Source organism: Eurytemora carolleeae, unplaced genomic scaffold, assembly GCF_000591075.1.
Source record: "Eurytemora carolleeae unplaced genomic scaffold, Eaff_2.0 scaffold844, whole genome shotgun sequence".
NCBI lineage: Eukaryota > Metazoa > Arthropoda > Copepoda > Calanoida > Temoridae > Eurytemora > Eurytemora carolleeae.
In genome coordinates this window covers 20,951-41,135 of record NW_019397331.1, presented here as the reverse complement: position 1 = coordinate 41,135, position 20,185 = coordinate 20,951, and the positions used below count along the sequence as shown (strand labels likewise).

At 31.3% G+C, this 20,185-nt stretch overlaps 1 protein-coding gene across 1 annotated transcript; it reads left to right on the top strand.

Moving 5' to 3' along the window:
• Nucleotides 1-387: 387 nt before the first annotated feature.
• LOC111713551 (uncharacterized) lies at nt 388-20,016 on the top strand. Its single transcript, XM_023488433.1, has 6 exons — nt 388-397; nt 9,583-9,692; nt 11,546-11,606; nt 12,046-12,145; nt 14,718-14,904; nt 19,467-20,016. Exons 1-6 carry the CDS (start codon nt 388-390, stop codon nt 19,536-19,538), a joined length of 540 nt encoding a protein of 179 aa, XP_023344201.1. The 3' UTR covers nt 19,539-20,016.
• Nucleotides 20,017-20,185: the final 169 nt, after the last annotated feature.

The window sequence follows — 20,185 nt, the reverse complement described above, 5'->3', positions numbered from 1 at the left end:
GGGGGAAAAAAGAAAAACGATAGAAGAAAAGAGGAAAAGAAAGGGGAAAGTGGAAAGAGGGTAGCAAACACAGATAAAAAGAGGAAAAATAAGGAATTGGTTTCTTATCTGCTTGTTTGGGTTCACACAGGAAACTATTCAAAACCTTTTAGGGGAAGGGTTAAAATAATAGTGAACATTGACAGTCCAAGTAATTAATTAAACAATTAAAATAGGTGTACAAATAGACTGACATAGACCGTACTGCATTGCATTCAATTGTTTTGATTACAAACCAGATCTTATGTATATAAATACAGAAACATAAAATAAATAAGACTAGGAAAGTAGACAGTAAAACAGTAAAACAGTAAAACAGAAAAAGAAAAAGAGGTATTAAAGTGTGAAATGTGGAAAGGTAAAAAGAGAAGAGGAAAGTGAGAAAGAAGAGAAGGAAAGGAAAGTGGAAATGGAAGTTAGGTCGTAGAAGGAGGTTGAAAGTGTAGTGTGAGAATAGGAAATTAAGTAATCGCAAAGTAGAGAGGGGTGAATTAAAAGATGGGAAGTAAGGAGGAGAAAGAGGAGAAGGGAAAGAGATACGTGAGAGAGAGAATTACTGGGAAAAGGAAAGAGGGAATCAGAAGAAGGGTGGGGGGGAGGGAGTGTGGCGGGTTGAAGGAAAGACAATTTTGAAAGAAAAGGTACGTGCATACTTGGTGGTTATGATATTACATATAAGGGTGTTCCACATCATAGTTAATCGTTTAATTGCTTCTAATTCCGATTTTCTTTACTAATAAAATTTTTTCAAAAGAATGAGGCTAATATAAAAATGTGGATGCAGAAAATACAGGGTTTTTTCACGAAACATGACACTTGGTGAATAGTTTAGAATGTCTTCTTCCATAATTTGTTAAGTTTATTAATACCAAAGACAAAAATAAAATATTATACGGTAGTCATATTATAGTAAAATTGATTTCAAAGTAAAATACATTTGAGCAAAAGATTTTTTAATGAAATGAACTGAAAAAAAAACATTTAATATTATAATGCAGTATATTTAAGACGACATTCAAATCTATTTATCAACTGTCATGTTTCGTGGGACACCCTGTACTAGTTTTTGTATTATGTGCGTATTTTGGCGACAAAGCATGGAGATAATCCAATATGATTGATATGGGACTCTCAGTAAATTTAAAATACAAAAAAAAGAATTTACCTTTTTAATATTTAATTTAATATTTACTCATATTTTAAACAATATTCAAAACCGTGCTTGCATTAGTTTGAAATAGCTTGAGTCCCTAACTGTTCAGCGTACAAACTTTTGAGGTTTTCCCTAGTTCTGATCAAGGTAATAATAATTCTTTGGTTCTGATTATGCTTTTGAGGTTGCGGTGTTTTTGCGTGACCGAGATGTGTGATTAAGTAATGATAAAGTTATGATTCAGTAAGTTTGTAAGTATCTAGTAAAATAAACATATTTCCCTTCATTTGCCTCATCATTCATAAAAACCCCCAAAATGTCATTAAAAAACTGCAGTAACAGAAATGCTTAAGGGCTTCAAGAATTTCAAATAAATCCCAGGTATTCTTGACCTATTTGAAAGGAGTATTCGCGAAAAAATGAAAGGTTGTATAGGCTTACAGCGAAAAATAATCGCTATTGATCGCTATACTAATCTTACTTCTATTTGTTGCATCTATAAGAAAAAAATTGTTAAAAACGACTTATACTGAGAACGTAGCGTCCATACAAATTCCGAAAGTTGCAAATACGACTCGGTTTGTAAAAATACCAATTTAATTTCAAACAAATCATTCAGATATTACAACCTATAGTCATCGATTATTTTTCAACGCATTCGTATATAGTGAGTATTTCATGATATTTTTTATTCGTTTTGTATACAATGGCAGACACCTAGCGGAAAAAAGTTGTTTCAAGTGCATTGTGTATAAAACAAAACAAATATTGTGAAATATTAACTCTATGTGAATGCATCGAAATATAATCGATGACTTTAGGTTGTTCCCAGGTAACAAAAGTGAGGAATTTCCCCAGATTCTCTAACCATGGTGACTTTCTTTGAAGAATTTCCGAGGAATTTCTCAAGAATCATTTCCTGTAACTGATTCCTCGGAAATTCTCGAGAAATTTCCCAGCATTGGTCCCTAAGTTGAGAGATTTTTGGGGGATCACAGTTTTGAGACTCAGTTTCGAGAAATTCCTGAGAAATTCTTCAGAAATTTTCCCCAATAAATTTCTCTGGAATACTTCTCCGGAAATTCCTGAGAAATTCTTAGGACTTGGTCACAATATTTACGGATTTTTAGGGGAATTATTAAGAGAATTAGTTTTGAGCTCCAGAATTTCACCCCAAGAAAATCCTGAGAAATTCTCCTGAACACTTCTCCGGAAATTCCTGAGAAATTCTTTGGACTTGGTCACCAAGTTTACAGGTTTTAGAAGAATTAAATAAAAGAATAAGTTTCGAGAACTTGCTGGGAATTTCTCTGGAATTTTTCTCAAGAAATTCCTAAGAATTTCTCAGGATTATTTCTCAGGTAATTTCTGAGAAATTCTTAGGACCTCATCACAGAACTTTCAAGTTTCGTTTTTCTCCATGCATAAGGTGTCTCTATTATGCAGTGCCCTAATTAAATATTTTTTCTTTGCATCCTTATTGATAAAAAATGATAATTAACTTTAGAACCATCTTTCTAAAAACATATTTTGAAAAGTTTTTTTTTATTTTTTTCATTTTTACTTGACAATTCAGTTGTCTGAATAAATAAAATACATTACAACTTCAGTAAGATCAAAAACGACTAAAACGTTCTGACTTAAGAAGCTGGTTATACTTCTAAAAAGTTGGAGGGGCAATAAAGATAGTTGTTAAGTTATTTACTAATATTGGGTCTAAGTCCTGGTTAATGAATTTACTCAGGAATATGCTGAGAATATTTCAAGATATTCCTGAGGAACTCTTGAGAAAATCTTGGGAATAGTTCCCAGGAAATTCCCAGGAATTGGTTCTGAAGAATGTTTCTCTGGAAATTCCCAAGAATTTCCGCAAATTTTGTCGACATTTCTCCGGTTTTTCTGTAGAATTGGTAACAAGAAATTTTCTGGAATTAGTCACAAGAAAATCCTTGTATAGGGTTAGGAGAAATTCCTCGGAATGGGTTACAAGAAATTCCTCGCAACTGGGTATGGAAAATTTTTTGGAATGGGTTACGAAAAATTACTCGATATTGCTGTCGACATTTTCACCGGATTTTCCTGTGAAAGATTCCTGGGAATTTCCGCAAAATTGTTACTTGGGTTATGTCTGAATGATTTGTTTGAAATTAAAGTGATTATTTTACCATACAAGTCATATATTGCAACTTTCTGAATTTGTATAGACGCTACGTTCTTCAGTTTAAGTCATTTTTAACAATTTTCTCCTTATAGACGCAACAGATAAAAGTAATATTAGTAGCGATCAAAAGCGATTATTTTTCGCCGTAAGCCTATACCCCCTTTCATTTAAAGCGAACACTCCTTAAAGGGCAGAAAATGCTTCATTGTACAACCATAAACCAAAATGCTTCATTGTATAACCATAAACCAAAATGCTTCATTGAACAACCATAAACCACAAATTTTCTTCGCAAAGAGGGCTCTGCCACCCACCTGCAAGGAATAATAAGGGGAAGGGGCGGGAAGAAAGATGAAAGGAGAAGGGAAAGGGGTGAGAAGTGGAAAGAAATGAGAAGGGGAAGGTGGAAAGAAAAGAGAAGGGAAAGGAAAGGAAAAGGAGTGGGAAGAAAGAAGAAAGGCAAGGAATTGGAAGAAAGGAGAAGGGGAGGTGGTGGGAAGAAAGAAGAAAGGCAAGGAATTGGAAGAAAGGAGAAGGGGAGGTGGTGGGAAGAAAGAAGAAAGGCAAGGAATTGGAAGAAAGGAGAAGGGGAGGTGGTGGGAAGAAAGAAGAAAGGCAAGGAATTGGAAGAAAGGAGAAGGGGAGGTGGTGGGAAGAAAGAAGAAAGGTAAGAAATTGGAAGAAAGGAGAAGGGGAGGTGGTGGGAAGAAAGAAGAAAGGCAAGGAATTGGAAGAAAGGAGAAGGGGAGGTGGTGGGAAGAAAGAAGAAAGGCAAGGAATTGGAAGAAAGGAGAAAGGGAGGTGGTGGGAAGAAAGAAGAAAGGCAAGGAATTGGAAGAAAGGAGAAAGGGAGGTGGTGGGAAGAAAGAAGAAAGGAGAAGGGGGACGGGTGAGAAGAAATGAGAAGGGGAAGGGGTGAGAATAAAGGAGAAAGGAAGTGGTTGGAAGGAAGGAAAAGGTTTGTATAAGCTAGAAGAGAAGGAAATGAACAATATTAAAGTTTTATGTAAAAGTTTTGTTAAATCGCGTGTGTTGAAAATGTAAGTTTGCTTTTAGAATGTATTATTTATACTGCAATATGTAAATACATTTTATACTTCTTTTACTACATTCATTTTTATTTCCGACGTATATACTTGAATAAAAAAAAGAATTTTATATTTTCTTTTTTATGTTTTTCTTACTTCTCTAATTAGTTTAGTCTAGTGATATAATTTATATTGTGTTCTACTCTATAAACATTTATTAAACAAGAAGGGACTTGTAGGATAACACGTATATAAAGGTTTAAAGGAACCCTATTGAATCGAATATGCCACTTGAAAGTATGTGTACAGTCCCTTTAAAGTATTCTTTGTAACGCTTACCATTTTCGAACCAATTTGTATCAGAGGGTTCACGCTCTCTTCTAATTACATACTATGTTTTTATGCAAGAAGTCAGTGTTTTTATAATATATTTATTACAAGGGCAGCCGTAGTACGTTTGAATTTCCGAGCCGGGTCAACCTTTCCGGTCCCAGTTTGTACTGCATTAGCTCTATGGACAGGACTAGCCGGTGCAAAAACGTTGACGCGGTCAGACTTTATGCTTCATAAAGGTTTAATTTACTTTTACTGAAGGGGCAGAGGTGCGTGATGATAGTGTATTTTTTCCAAAGATTTAACAAGAACAAGAGATGGTATAAACTTTGTTTTAAATTCTGTAATTTTTGTTTATAATAACCTCGTATTTTTTCTATAAAAGTTACAACGACAGTACCCCATTAAATACAATGAATCTATTAGCAAATGTACCCCCGCAAACTACTGTACAGTTTTATGTACAACTTTTGAGATTCCTCGAGCAATCATTTCTTGGTTTTTATTTTCTGGAAGAACCCCAGTCTTGTAATTTATTCAATCTAGAAGTAAAAGTAAAGTAAAGTTAGTTCCTTTGTTTACTGGAAAACTGGTTTTCTTCGAAATGTGTCTCTACTGTCTACAGTCTTCAGTTTGTATGTCGATGTGCTTTCTCAATGGTGCGTCCTAAATGTGCCACCTTAATATGCGTCCGCAAGTTGCTTTCTTTATAAGTGCTGGAGCATTAAGTGTGCTCTTTTTTCCTGCAGATAATGTAAATAAGTTCTGTCAACCACACATCGAAAAAAGAACCTTATTTCTGAAGAAAAAAAATTGATCCCACTCTGGAAACATTTATACATATTTCATGTGGCGATGACGAAGTTGTCGGGTTAATAATTCTGGACTTTATATGTTCTTCATCGGTTTGTCGGAGACTAAATGTTTGTAGGCGTGGGCAAAATCAAACTTGTAATCTGTAAATGTTTAAAATCAAAATTTCCATTTATAATTGTATAAAGTAAAAAAGAGAAGGTAAGAGCAATTAAACTAAAAATGCTTAATTTTAAAATTTTCAAATGCTTTCAACCAATTTTTTAAAGGGTGAAACAGTAACTCAATTTTGTGCTTTTTTGATAAGGCTAAAGTGACAACATTGTTGGTGAAAGGGGGAGGAAGGAATTTCTCCGTTTGTCAGCTGTTAAAAGTTAAAAGTTCCTGTACTTTAGAGTGGAGCGCAGTCAGAGCAACTAATTTTATTATACAACCTTAGCATAAATGCTTTAAAACTGTCAATCTAATTTGCATTGTCTTGAAATAGTTTTTTGAAAAAAAGAACATAACAGTTGCAGTAAACCCATAATGTGAAAAAATCTCAATGAATTCCGAACAGTCGTCTCTGAAGTCTCTTTCTTTGAGGGAAACCCTGTATACATATCACTGATTATTTATAAATCTCTATATTCTTACTATATCCTTTACTCTTGACACTAAATGAAGGTTGACTAGGATTGACATTGTTGACAGTAGTATTCTAAATATTCTCAGTATATCAGATGCTTGTCTTAATATCAGATATACTTTACATAAAGGTACAGTATACTAAATATATCTCCAGAATATTAGATTCTTGTCTTATTATCAGATATACTTTACATAAAGGTACAGTATACTAAATATATCTCCAGAATATCAGATTCTTGTCTTATTATCAGATATACTTTACATAAAGGTACAGTAAACTAAATATATCTCCAGAATATCAGATCTACTTTAATAAAACAGTCTAGTAGAAATGATTAAGTAAAGAAATTACAAATTAAAAAAAGCTTGCTTAGAAACCCAGCTTTCCCTGGAAACTAAATCTATTCTACTAAATTTAGAACTTTAGAACGAAAGTAGGAACATATCTTTAGTTCTAATGAGTTACCAAATTAAAAGGAACTGAGTTCTTCTCACAAGATCTAATTTTCTAATTTTCTAATTTTCTAATTTTCTAATACCTTTATCTTTTCAAACCGATGAATTAGACTTTTGATATTTCAAAGTAAGAATTCTGTTAGATCAAATAGTCTAAGTTTGAAATATCTCAGGTTTGCACTTTCAGATTGCAACGATATTTGAATTTGTGGCAAAAATTCAGTTTCTTTGGAGCAGATATATCAATTGGCTCACCAATTATGATCGGAAAGGAACTGAGATATTTCAAACTATCATAATTTGATCTAAAATGATTGATAGTTTGAAATATCTAAGGTCTCCGACATTGAAATGCAAAGATATAGGGATAAGAAAATCAGAGTTTGTGACAAAAACTTAATTTCTTCAAAGATACAAACAGAGATTACTGAAATACCATGGATTAAAATGTGAATTAATATTAAAATGTGGATTTAAATCTAGCTTATTTAAAAAATATTTTGATAAATATTTAATGTTTATTTTCCGAAACTTAAAGTTAATTTTAGTATGAAGAAGGTGAAGGAAACTTTTCTCGCTAAAATTATATTTGAGGCTAGGATTGTATGAATGTAAATTAATTACACTTTAATTTAATTATTTCTGATAATTCCTGTAATCCACTGTTAGAATCAGAATTTGTAAATTTCTAATTTCAAATTCAAAATTGTGAAAGATAAAGTAAAAAAGTTTAAAATCCAGGACAACATTCTTAACCTTTACATTCTCTTTTAAAGTCGAAAATGTTCTTCCTTGAGGGTCGGAGAGGGGAAAAAGATAAAGAATCTGTTGTCAACCTAGAAACCCTAATACATCATTGTCACTGCAGGCTATTTCGCAGTTTCGGTATTTTTCAATCCATGAAAGTAATCTCGTTTTTAAAAGGATTAAAATGAATCTCGTCATCGTTTGCAATGAAAACTTTTTTTCTGGCAGTGTTTGGCAAAAATCAGATTGTTTAATTTCACTTTTTAGCAGATGGGATTGCCTTGCGATTGAATTTTATGAATGGAACCTATTCAAATCAATTCAATCAAATTCCAAAAGACAAACTGCTAAATATGAAAGTGCAAACTCCTGAAAGACAAACTGCTAAATAACAAATTACAAACTCCTGTTAGACAAAATGCTGAAAGACAAACTGTTGTAAGACTAACTTCTGAAAGACAAACTGCTAAATTATAATTATAACAAATTCCTGAAACACAAATGGCGAAATAACAAACTTCTGAAAGACAAACTGCTGAATAAAAACTCCTGAAAGAAAAACTGCTAAATAACAAATTCCTAAAAGACAAACTGCTGAATAACAAACTCTTGTATGACAAACTGCTAAATAACAAACTTCTGAAAGGCAAACTGCTATAAATCACAAAATCCTAAAACACAAACTGCTAAATAAGAAACTCCTGAATCACAAACTGATGAATGATAAACTCCTAAAAGACAAACTCCTGAAAGAAGAACTTCTAAATAACATATTCCTAAGTAATGAAATCCTGAAACAAAAGCTGGTTAAAACAAACTCCTGAAAGAAAAACTTCTGAAACACAAACTTCTGAAACACAAACTTCTGAAACACAAACTTAGAAACACAAACTTCTGAAACACAAACCGCTAAAAACGAACTGCGGTAAGACAAATTGCTGAAAGGTCAAGCTCCTAAAGTTTTCTTTTCCACAGATTTGGCTCTTTAATATATTCTAGCCACAGCGCTCGAGGCCTCTTGGCATATATCAGCTACAAGAATTCGGCTGAACCAAGCCTAGAAAAATATTTTTATCAAAATTAGAATTGTCTGTTATAATTTGTCATTGCAGTCAATTCAAATTAGCTAAAATCTATGAGTCTAACTTTTAGTTTAGAAATGGCGGCTTCTTTGTCTTTACTATTCTAAGGTTTAAACTAAAGTTATAATTCAACTTTAATTCTCTTCTCATTAGTCCAACTATACTTTAACCACAACAAAGAAGCTCTAAAACTTTTGTTAAACCTAAACCTACCATCCCTCTTTCCCTCCTGATCAGGGTTACCCCCTTTTTGTATTTTCCTATCAGGGTTTAAATACCTCCCACCCACTGTACCCTTCCTGATCATGAAAAATACTCCCAATATCCGTCCTGATTTGGGTAAATTTGGGCGACTTGCAAATTTTAAAAATATTTTTTAACTGGTGGAAAACCTTCAACCTTATATAATATTATATATGTATGCAGCTGTTCCTTCTTAACATGAACGTTAAAAAACGACCAAATAAGTAAGGTACTGTTGTGAATCGAACATGTACAGTCTACAAATGAAGAGTAACCGTTATTGTGATAAAATAGCAGGAACCTAAATTTGAGAAATAAGATTCTAATATTTTCATAGTTTACGCATATTTAACGTATATTTAACAAAAAATATATCAAAATTTTTGGAAAATATTGGTCGTCGAAGTTTCAAGATTTAAATTGTAAATTCGACTAATGGGGAGGATATTTACAGCAACCGTTTAAATAAGGCTTAATTCATGATAAAAGGGTTGTTCACGATTTCTAAAACAAGCTAATCGAAAAATTCCGTATTATTTCAGTATAGTTTGAAGGGTGTATTGAACTGAAACGTATATTTCCTAATTAAGTTTTATATAAAATTTGTCTTATTAAATTTCATTTTAGAAATATAGTCAGCTTTTGTTTTGCTTAGAAGTTTTGTCTTGGTTACAGCAATTACTGTTTAGAATTCGAATTTAAAAGCCGTTCTTATGTTTTTTTATTGAATGAGTTATTGCAAAAAGCTTGTAAAATGAAAAAGTTCGGGTTTTTAGTTTGAACTCATTCACTGGTCAGTTTGAATTTTTTTGAAAAATATTTGGGGTCTTCATTGGGATTTTAAAAATGTAAAGCGTTAAATTTTGGATTAGGATAAAATTGTTTCTATATAAAAAGGAGTCAAAAAAGACCGGGCTAAATTTTTTTTATTAAAAGATTTTAAACCTTTTCATTTTAGGTTTGTGCTGTATCGTTGTGAGAAAACAATTCTAAAGAAAAGAAACCAGGTAAAAAAAACAATGCAAACATAGACAGAATTATATGTTCCATATATGCGACATTACTGGTACGACTTTGTGACCTCCTCTTCTCCAGTTTTTACGCACAAGTATGAGAAAACCAGTTTATTCAGTTACAAATTCAGAACACTTTTGTTCTTTTCTGTAGTGTAGGTCTTTTCTTATGAGTTATGATTAAAAATATATAAAATTTTAGTATTACGTCAAACTTACTAATATTTTAACGTGAAATTGGAAGAAAAAAAAATATTCAGATACGATCGAAGTCCGTTGCTTTAGATTAACGAGAAATTGGAAAAAAAAATTCAGATATGATAAGTCCATTACTTTAGTTTAAAGGGAAATTTGTACAAAAATATTCAGACATGATAGATTAACGTGAAATTGGAAAATATTCATCTATGATAGATAAACGTGAAATTGGAAAAAGTATTCAGATACGATAAGTCCATTACTTTAGTTTTGCGGGAAATTGGTTAAAAATATTCAGATACGATAAATAAACGTGAAATTGGAAAACAATATTCAGATATGATAAGTCCATTGCTTTAGATTAGCGGGAAATTGGTTAAAAATATTCAGATACGATTAGTCCATTGCTTTAGATTAACGAGAAACTGGAAATATTCAGATATGATAAGTCCATTACTTTAGTTTAGCGGGAAATTGGTTGAAAATATTCAGATATGATAGATAAACGTGAAATTCCAAAAATATTTAGATATTATAAGTCCATTGCTATTGATTATCAAGAAATTTAACGTTAACGTTAGTTTAGCGTAAAATTTGTTAAAAATATTCAGATATGATAAGTTTAACTTAATACGATATCTGACAGCTGCTGGATTGAAGTTCATATTTGATTTTATGAAAAATCATGTTTATATATCGCTCTCCAAACTTTGTAAATATTAGCAAAGAATATTTCAATTATTTAGACCGTTTTGGATTTATCAAACAAATTGAAATCTGAAACAAATTCTGTAAATGCCATGTGAGCAGACCATATTTTAGCAAGCTTTTTTTAAAAAATGAATATGATGCCAGTATTTAGAAGTTTCACAAATAAAATGCCGCAATGTTTTCTTAAAAGTCAATACGTGATTCTTTCCTTATCAAGAAATTGAGATTTTTTTGCCGCCATTTTTTCCTTTATTACTTTTGTTTATTATTTTTTAGGCTCTAGCAACATACAACTGTTCCGTGTTTGCCGGAAATTTAACGATATTTTTAGGTTTTCCCCGGCACAGTTTACAATGAGAATTCCCCCCTTTATACTACAGGGTGTCTCAAAATGTCATGTAAATAAGTTTTTATTTAGTATTTGTCCGCCTCTTCTGAAAAGCTGTAATCCGTGTAATTCTAGTTTTAAGATTTTTAAATCTATTTGTTGCATAAGCTGATGTACTGTAGTAAAATGAAAATATAGACTGTATGCAATAATGGAACTGAGTTCCGTTCACTGTCTTGCAGAAATATACTGTTTTGCAGAACACCAAAACGGCATTTTTTGACCGTTTACTAAAAATATACTCTAGCAGACATATCTTTGTTGTTTCTTTTAAAATTAGGTACTGCAATGATAATTCTCAACAAATACAATATCGAAGTCGTTCAGTCAATCCTATGTTTATTGGTACACCCTGTATATACCAGGGGAGACTGAATGTAAATCCTATGTTTATTGGTACACCCTGTATATACCAGGGGAGACTGAATGTAAATCCTATGTTTATTGGTACACCCTGTATATACCAGGGGAGACTGAATGTAAATCCTATGTTTATTGGTATACCCTGTATATACCAGGGGAGACTGAATGTAAATTTCTTATATTTCAGCACAACAAAGGCTGCCCATCCCACTCTACTCTTTCATACATCTCAGTTTCTATACAGACAGGTAGGACAGGGGTAGGACAGGGGTAGGACAGGGGTAGGACAGGGGTAGGACAGGGGTAGGACAGGGGTAGGACAGGGGTAGGACAGGGGTAGGACAGGGGTAGGAAATGGGTAGGACATGGGTAGTACAGGGTTAGGACAAGTCTTTATTTGCTGTCTAAGTCAATGTGATATTTTACACTTATATATCTGATTTATGCGGTTCCATTTGAGAGCCAAGTAAATTAAATTTCAAAACAATAATCCTACGACGATGCCTATCACTTCAAAGTGCATTTTAGGTAGGGTTTCCGGCGAAAGATACGGTTCGCGAAACGATTTTCATTTTTCACTGGAAACCTTAATCTTAGAAAATATACAATTAAGATCAAATTTTTTCTCACCTAATGATTTATTTATTTATCGATAGATAATTGTATGTACAGTGTACATGTGTTTAGATCCGGTTCAGTACAACAACTTGAATCACTCCAACACAATACCTAGAATCTCCAACGGCAGCGCTAAAACCGGTTTAACCAGTCTCTACAGTCTATCCAGGAATTCCAAACCAAACCACATATAATTTTCACGGGTTTTTTACAGAGAAATCCGAGTAGATAAAATAATTAAATAATTAAAAATTGAGAATGTTTCTTTTATTTGACATTTTTGGGATTTTTTTCTTATAAAAATCATTTCATTTAGAAAGTTTTTTTTTTAAAAGAATTGTTTTAAAATAAATATTCTGGGCAAGTCTAAATGAAAACTTTAAAAGATTAAAAAGATCTATATTAAGACTATAAAAGGATTACAGAGGATGTTAACAATATTATAATGGTGCTTAACTGTCCTCTAATAGTGTGAACACTCTTTATCCATCCTCAACTAGGTATGGGAATCTTTATATATAAAGTAGTAATCTCTGTTTGTTATGTTTGTATGGATATATCCGAAGTTCAATCAGAAATCATTTAACCGATTTGCCTCAATTTTTTATTAAGAAACTGGGGAGACCCTCGAGAATGTTCTTAGCTTAGTTTTCAGATTCTAAGTTAGGTTGGTGGTATAATTTACGACCAAGTGCGGGTAAACGGTGGGAGTAACTATGAATAACCTAGTTAATAAAAAGAGTTACACTGTTCTGGAAAACAGAAATAAAACAACTGTTTCTATTACAGATAATTGTTTACAATGATATTGTGAGGCCCAAAAAACTGTGGAATAGAAAGACGACTTTTAAATCAAGTTTTAATATTCAATAAATGCAATGAACAGGAAAAACAGCAATTGTGCAGATGACAAAGAACCATTTCAATAACTGTACTAGAACACTTATCAAAATTTCCTTTTTTATTTTCCCTTATTAGATATGATCAAATAGATTATCAAGTACAATAGGTGGAAACAGAGAAATGAATCAATTATACACGACGCCACAAGGGTCAAATATAACATGAAAAACGAAATTTTCTCACATTAGTTGACATATTTTCCAAAATTAAATAAAAAACGTTTAAAAACAGAAAAATAAAGAATGCATAAAACTGCACTTATTTTACTGTGAGATAAGCACTTTATTCTAAAATTATCACTATTATTAATAATTTTGTCGAACACAAAAACTAAGTTGACGTAAGAATACAGCTGTACTGAGAGTGAAAAAATTCTCTACTTTGCCATCTATTGTTTCAGGGGTATATATTTCTACTAAAATATATTTAGTGTTCATAAGAATATATTTGGATTTGATAAATTTTTTTTAAAGATTTTGATCAGCAATTTCTAGAAAAAGAATCATTTTAAAAAATGTCTTATGACATGATGAGTTATGATCCAACATACAAACAAACAAACAGAGATTACTACTTCATATATTAATAATTATAAATGCATTATAAGTAATGTCTTAAAATAGATAATGTTGTCTATACAGCTCTGTTCCAAATCCGCAAAAAGTTTATCTTATGTTTGATTATTTTTTAAATCATACTTATATTCAGTGAGCAAGGAATTATCTACGATTAAACTACTTATTTCCTGAATGTTAATAAATTGACCAACGACCCAGAACATTTTTATCTCTCAAATATTTAAATTTTACTGAATTAATCTTACTTTAGATCTTGTAAATTGGTTAAGTTGAATGCAGAGAGCCATTTAAATTTTCTCTAATTTAGCGAAGTTTTTGAATTATTAAAATACCGTGATTAGAGATGGACGCGTTCGGGTTTTTTTATTTATTTCGTTCATCGTTCGTGAACGACCCATTTCGTTCGTTTTTTTTAATCGTTCAAAAAATATTGAATTTTTTCGTTCTCAAATGGTCTCACTGAACAATCGTTCAGTAAAATCGTGATCGTTCATAAAAATTTTTTTTTAGTTTGTTCGAGAAGCCGTTCGTTGATTCTTGCAACTGCAAATTCCGATATTTTCCGGATCAATATTTTGTGACGAATATTTCTCACGAAACCTTTCCTGCAGCTGTTTAAAATCCAAACTTTAGAAAAAATTGAAGAAAAATATTAAAATATAAGCATATTCTATTATCATCAAAAAAAATACACCCTCTTACATTGAATTAGGAGTGACACATTGAAAAATGTCCCCATAGCTTCTAGCTAGTAAATCTTTTGTTGAGTTTGGTTAAAAAAAATATATATCCTTGATTATGAAAGTTGTTTAAAGTTTTAACCATAAACTTGTTTTGGGAAAATTGTATTGTAAATTTTATGGAACCAAATTGTTCCGAAAAATTTCGACACCATGTATCGGATCTTGGTGAAATTATTCTAGCAAAGTATTTTTGAGTCAAAGGCTTTTTTTAAGTCTAACTGCAACAAAACAATTGTATTGTATTATGTATAGAGGATGAGACTTTAATGGCAACCTGAAACTTAAAAAATTCAGGGGTTTAAGTTTAAATTAGTATTTTTGCCATAAATACAGTCTTTAGATTGAAATCTAAAAGATTACGGTATTAGAAAAATCAAGTGCCCAGCTTCAAGGAACCATAAATGTGAGAAGAAAAAAATCCGCATGCTGGCTTTACAGTCTCATATTTTGTATCTAACCCTGTAAGTTCTTTTCAAACAAAATGGCGGAGATACTTATTTGGTTTGGTTTGGTCTAGGAACGGCAGTATAACAGCTGGATACCTGCTGCAGCCCCCTCATCCACGTGCTCAGGAGCACGAGCATCTCATGAAGAGAGATACAGAGCTGGATCATTATATAAAGCGAGACATTGAACAGGAACATCTTCTTAAACGAGATGATATTGAGATTCAGAGTAGAAGTCTTGTCATCTGTCATTCACCGGTAACTCAAGCAGAGCTTTATTTTCAGAGTGCGATTCACACTTTTAGAAATCCTTTACAATTCACACGCTGTTAGAAATCCTTTATAATTCACACACTGTTAGAAACCCTTTAGAATTTACACACTGTTTAAAATCCTTTACAGTTCACACACTGGAAGAAATCCTTTACAATTCACAAACTGTTAGAAATCCTTTACAATTCACTCACGCTTAGAAGTCCTTTAAATTCACACACTGTTATAATCCTTTAAAATTAACACACTGTCGTTTTAAATCCTTAACAATTCACACATTATTTTAAATCCTTTTTAAATACACATTGTTTTAAATCCTTTACAATTCACACGCTCTTTGAAATTCTTTAAAATTCACACACTGTTAGAAATTCTTTACAATTCAGGCACTGTTAGAAATCCTTTACAATATACACAGTGTTTAAAATGCTTTACAATTCACACACTGGTAAACATCCTTTACAATTCACTCACTGTTAGAAATTCTTTACAATTCAGGCACTGTTAGAAATCCTTTTAAGTTCACACACTTTAAGAAAAACTTTTCAATTCACACACTGTTATAAATCCTTTTTTATTCACACACTTTTTTTTATTGGTTGTTCCTAAGTATTGTTTCTTCTGGTTTGTTTTAGTAAATTGTGTGAAACTAATAGAATCTTATAAATCTTAGATAGAATCTTATTATTTTAGATAGAATCTTATAATCTGAGATAGAGTCTTATAAATCTTAGATGGAATCTTATAATCTTAGATAGAGTCTTATAAATCTTAGAAAGAATCTTATAAATCTTAGATAAAATCTTATAAATCTCAGAGAGAACCTTAAAGCTTAGATAGAATCTTTCAAACCTTTGATAGAATTTTATTAGAAATGCTTAACAAAAGGATATAAATAACTAAATCTAATCATTTGGACATAACAAAAATGTAGTTGAATTTATAACACAACATATGTGATAACACTCGAATATTTTTTTGAGAAAAAAATCAAAATACGCTTTATGCAGTGCTATCTTTCAGAATAGAAGAGAAAAAACATTATCAATTTCACTTATAGGATGAAACCTGAGAATCTCAGGTTTTGAACGATACATATAAGACATCTATCTTATGTTCCTGCCTCAAGAAATTGACATAAAACTGTGTCAAAATTATGCCAAAACGGGTATATGGCAGATTTTGTATAAAAGTTGTAGCATAAATTAGATCATATTCAACAATTAAGCGATTCTATATCTCACAGCAACCTGAAAATCTCAGGTTTGCTCCTAATATATTTATTTTATTTTTATTTTGCACTTTTTAAAGGCTAATTAATAATATTAATTACATTTAATCTATATAGTCCGTATTACGTCACCAGTACTTCAGCCAATGGCAGTGCAGTATACTGGTCACGTGATTCTATTCGAGGAATTATGATTGAGAAAAATAACAGACTTTAATTTTACATACAATTGAATTTAGATTAACGTGGTCTTTTCATAACAAAAATTTTGACTTTTTCATTCTTTATTTTTTATTTCTTATTCTGATTCTTTATTCTAATTTGATTAGTTTGCTAATTTAACAACATTGTTTCATTCATTAGTCTCTTTTCAGAGTTAGAATACTTTCTTGCTGAATTTAAAAAGTTTAAATGTTAAGTTTAAATATTAACTGTCGGTATTATTAAATCAAAATCAAAATTATTTGTCCTTCTGCTACCTACTCTGTTAACTCTGGGTCATGTAGAATAAACTGACAAAATATATTTTCATAAAACTGATTTTTTATCACCATTTAAAAGTTTTATGTGAAAGAAAGATTTATGACGGGGTAAAGTTTAGTATTTAAAGGGAGTGTTTACTTTTCATTGTACAAATTGAAGGGAATGTTCCCTATTCACTGAACAGATTAAAGGGACTGTTTCCTATTGACTGTACAGATTAAAGGGAGTGTTTCCTATTCAATGTTGAGATTAAAGGGAATGTACCCTATTTACTGTACAGATTAAAAGGAATATCCAATATTCACTGTGCAAATTAAAGGGAGTGTTTCCTATTCAATGTACAGTTTAAAGAGTGTGTTTCCTATTCACTGTACAGATTAAAGGGAGTGTTTCCTATCCACTTTCCAGATTAAAGGGAGTGTTCCCTATTTACTGTACAGATTAAAAGGAGTGTTCCCTTTTCACTGTACAGTTTAAAGAGTGTATTTCCTATTCACTGTACAGATTAAAGGGAGTGTTCCCTGTTCATTGTACATATTAAAGGGAGTGTTTCCTATTCACTGTAAAGAATAAAGTGAGTGTTCATTAATCACTTTACAGATCAAAGGGAGGGGAGTGTTCCCTATTTTCTGTACAGATCAAAGGGAGTGTTTCCTATTTACTGTACAGATTACAGAGAGTGGTCCCTATTCTATGTGCAGATTAAAGGAAATGTTTACTTTTCACTGTACAGATTAAAAGGAGTGTTTGCTATTCACTGTAGAGATTAAAGGGATTGTTCACTATTTACTGTACAGATTTAAGCGAGTGCTCACTAATCACTGTACAGATTAAAGGGAGTGTTTTATTTTCACTGTACAGGTTTAAGGGAGTGTTCCCTATTCACTGTACAGTTTAAAGAGTGTGTTTCCTATTCACTGTACAGATCAAGGGAGAGTTCCCTATTCACTGTAAAGAATAAAGTGAGTGTTCACTAAACACTTTACAGATCAAAAGGAGTGTCCCTATCTTCTATACAGATTAAAGGGAGTGTTTCCTATTTTATGTACAGATTAAAGGGAGTGTTCCCTATTTTCTGTGCAGATTAAAGGGAGTGTTTCCTATTTTCTGTACAGATTAAAGGTAGTGTTTCCTATTTACTTTACAGATTACAGGGAGTGGTCCCAATTCAATTACAGATTAAAGACGTATTTACTGTTTACTGTACGGATTCTTTAATTGTTTTATGACGAAATTATAAAAAACGCTATGGTATCTAAATATATATGGTATGAAGGAAAGAAAGAAACGCATCATGGATTACAGTCGGATAAAAATGTGGAAAAATTATGTCATTTAAACAATCTTATTTGTATTTGATGTTGTAATAAGAAAATAGTTTAAATCATTAGTTTGGTGAAGTGGGTCAGTTTACACTACACAATTGGACTTTTTAAATTTATAGCTTGATTTTAAAAGTCGTCTTCCTACTTCAAAGTTGTCTGGTTATCACTGTATATATTCTGCTCATACTTTTCCGTTAAAAAAGTTAAACAATGCATTTTTAAATAAAATATGTAAATATAATTTGAGTGAAAATATGAAGAAGTTCTAGAATATTAAATTATAATAACACATAAATAAAATAATATATATTTTCTTTAAATAAAAAAAATATAATGAATTGGTTAGTCCTAAGAAAATTACATTAAAATTTACTTTGACGAAATAATCCTCATGGAGGAAAATTAATTATAAAAATTGTGTAGCAACAAAAATTCTCTTTCAGGCCAAAAAATGCATCTAAACCTNTCATAAATATATTATATATTCGAATATTTAAATATACATATAGTGCTGGGTTACCCACACAAGATCAGACTTCACAGACGACATGCCAATCTAAGAGTTTTAGATCCGTGCCGGTACACCATGTTCTGTATTTGCATCTTGTCGTACGGTCCAGTCTGGCTACCCAGAGAAGAGTCGTTGTTCTAGTATGACCCTCATATTTTAGCTTCGCTGATGCAGTCTGTATTCTGTATAGTTTAAAGTTGTTATTTAATTAGGGACTTTATTCTTTATTTCAAGTGACCCTCCATGCAAAGAGGGTCATTACCTACTCTTTAAAGCTAGCTTTGTCTGATCAAGTATAAATTATATATCAAAGTTTTTTCCTTGCGCATTTATGCTGCAGGAAGCCATATAGGAATTGTTAAAATGGCACAATTACAAACCAAGAAAAATGACAATATCTTCCACATTATTGATAAGACTAAGGTTTTAAAAGGATAAACTGGATACAAGTATAGGAAAGGGGATAAAATTGGATAAAATGTACTATAGCATGGTCATACAATATGTGAATATTATTTTACGTTTAGTATTTTAGAAATATTTGCTGTTTTATTAAATATAGTTTAATTAGGTTTAGTTAAAATATCAAATATTAGTATCACAAAAAAAGTTTAAAAATATATTCGTAAATATAATTTACAAATATTGAAGTGTTTTTTGAAAGATTGTTAAGTAAAGGGAGTGTCCCTGCATCTTGAAAGGGGTCCAGTATTAAACAAACAGAACCGGTTATGTATTTTTTTTATTAAAAAAAACATTATTTCTATTGTAGTTTATCTTCAGAGTGAAAACGTCATTGATCATAAAAAGGTTTAAAGAGAACCGTTTTGAATCGGACATGCACTTTTTTATATAAAGGGTCACTTGAAATTACAATTTGAGAACAATTAGATGATAAACAAGAATACCTACTTTTATTTAACCTATTTCCTTTTTAAATCGTGAGCATTCTTTTCATTTTTGCTTTTAAAATCTAAGAATAATATATTGTGTTTAGGAGGATGAGAATGATTTTACAGAGAGTGATACGGGAGCACAGAGTGAAATTGGTCTTTGTGAGAAATATTAATTTTTATTAAAAATTTAATGTTTCTGTTTTAAAACAGGAGAGGATAAAATTGGAACTTAAAATTGATATTTTTCTGATTTTGATTGGTCAATCCTAGACAGTAGACATAAATAGACAAATATTATGGTCATATTATCTTTGAAGAAAAAAATCCACTAAAAAACATGATGTATATTGTACATATACCATCAACAATATACAATTAAATCCATGCTAGAGATATCACTTTCCTTCTATTAGTGCAATTTTTTTTAAATGACATTGTGCTTGTCAACAGCAACGCCGGGTAAGAAAATGGTTTGATTTATTTTATCTCAGAATTAAAGCAACATATTATTCTATTTATTACCCAGACTTTTAATTATAAAATATTTTTTGTCTCAACATAAAATAATCGCTTCACAATTTTGGATTTCAAATTTCTCCTCTCATGATTCAATGCAATAAAGGTTTCCCCTCATCCTATGACCCNACCCCCCCCCCCTTCTGAAACTTTTCTGACAATTAAACAAAAAAACTAAATAAATATTACTATTCCAAATGAACTTTGATTTTTGTTTTAATCCGAACACCAACCAAAGCCCTGAGTCTCTTTCTGTAAAAAAATACATTTGCTCCAGTTTAAAGAGTTATTTCAAGTGACCCTC

Coding starts and splice junctions, on each gene's coding strand:
- LOC111713551 (XM_023488433.1), top strand. Junction 9,693..11,545: donor TTCTAAAGAAAAGAAACCAG/GTAAAAAAAACA, acceptor CTTATATTTCAG/CACAACAAAGGCTGCCCATC. Junction 14,905..19,466: donor TTGTCATCTGTCATTCACCG/GTAACTCAAGCA, acceptor TATTGTGTTTAG/GAGGATGAGAATGATTTTAC.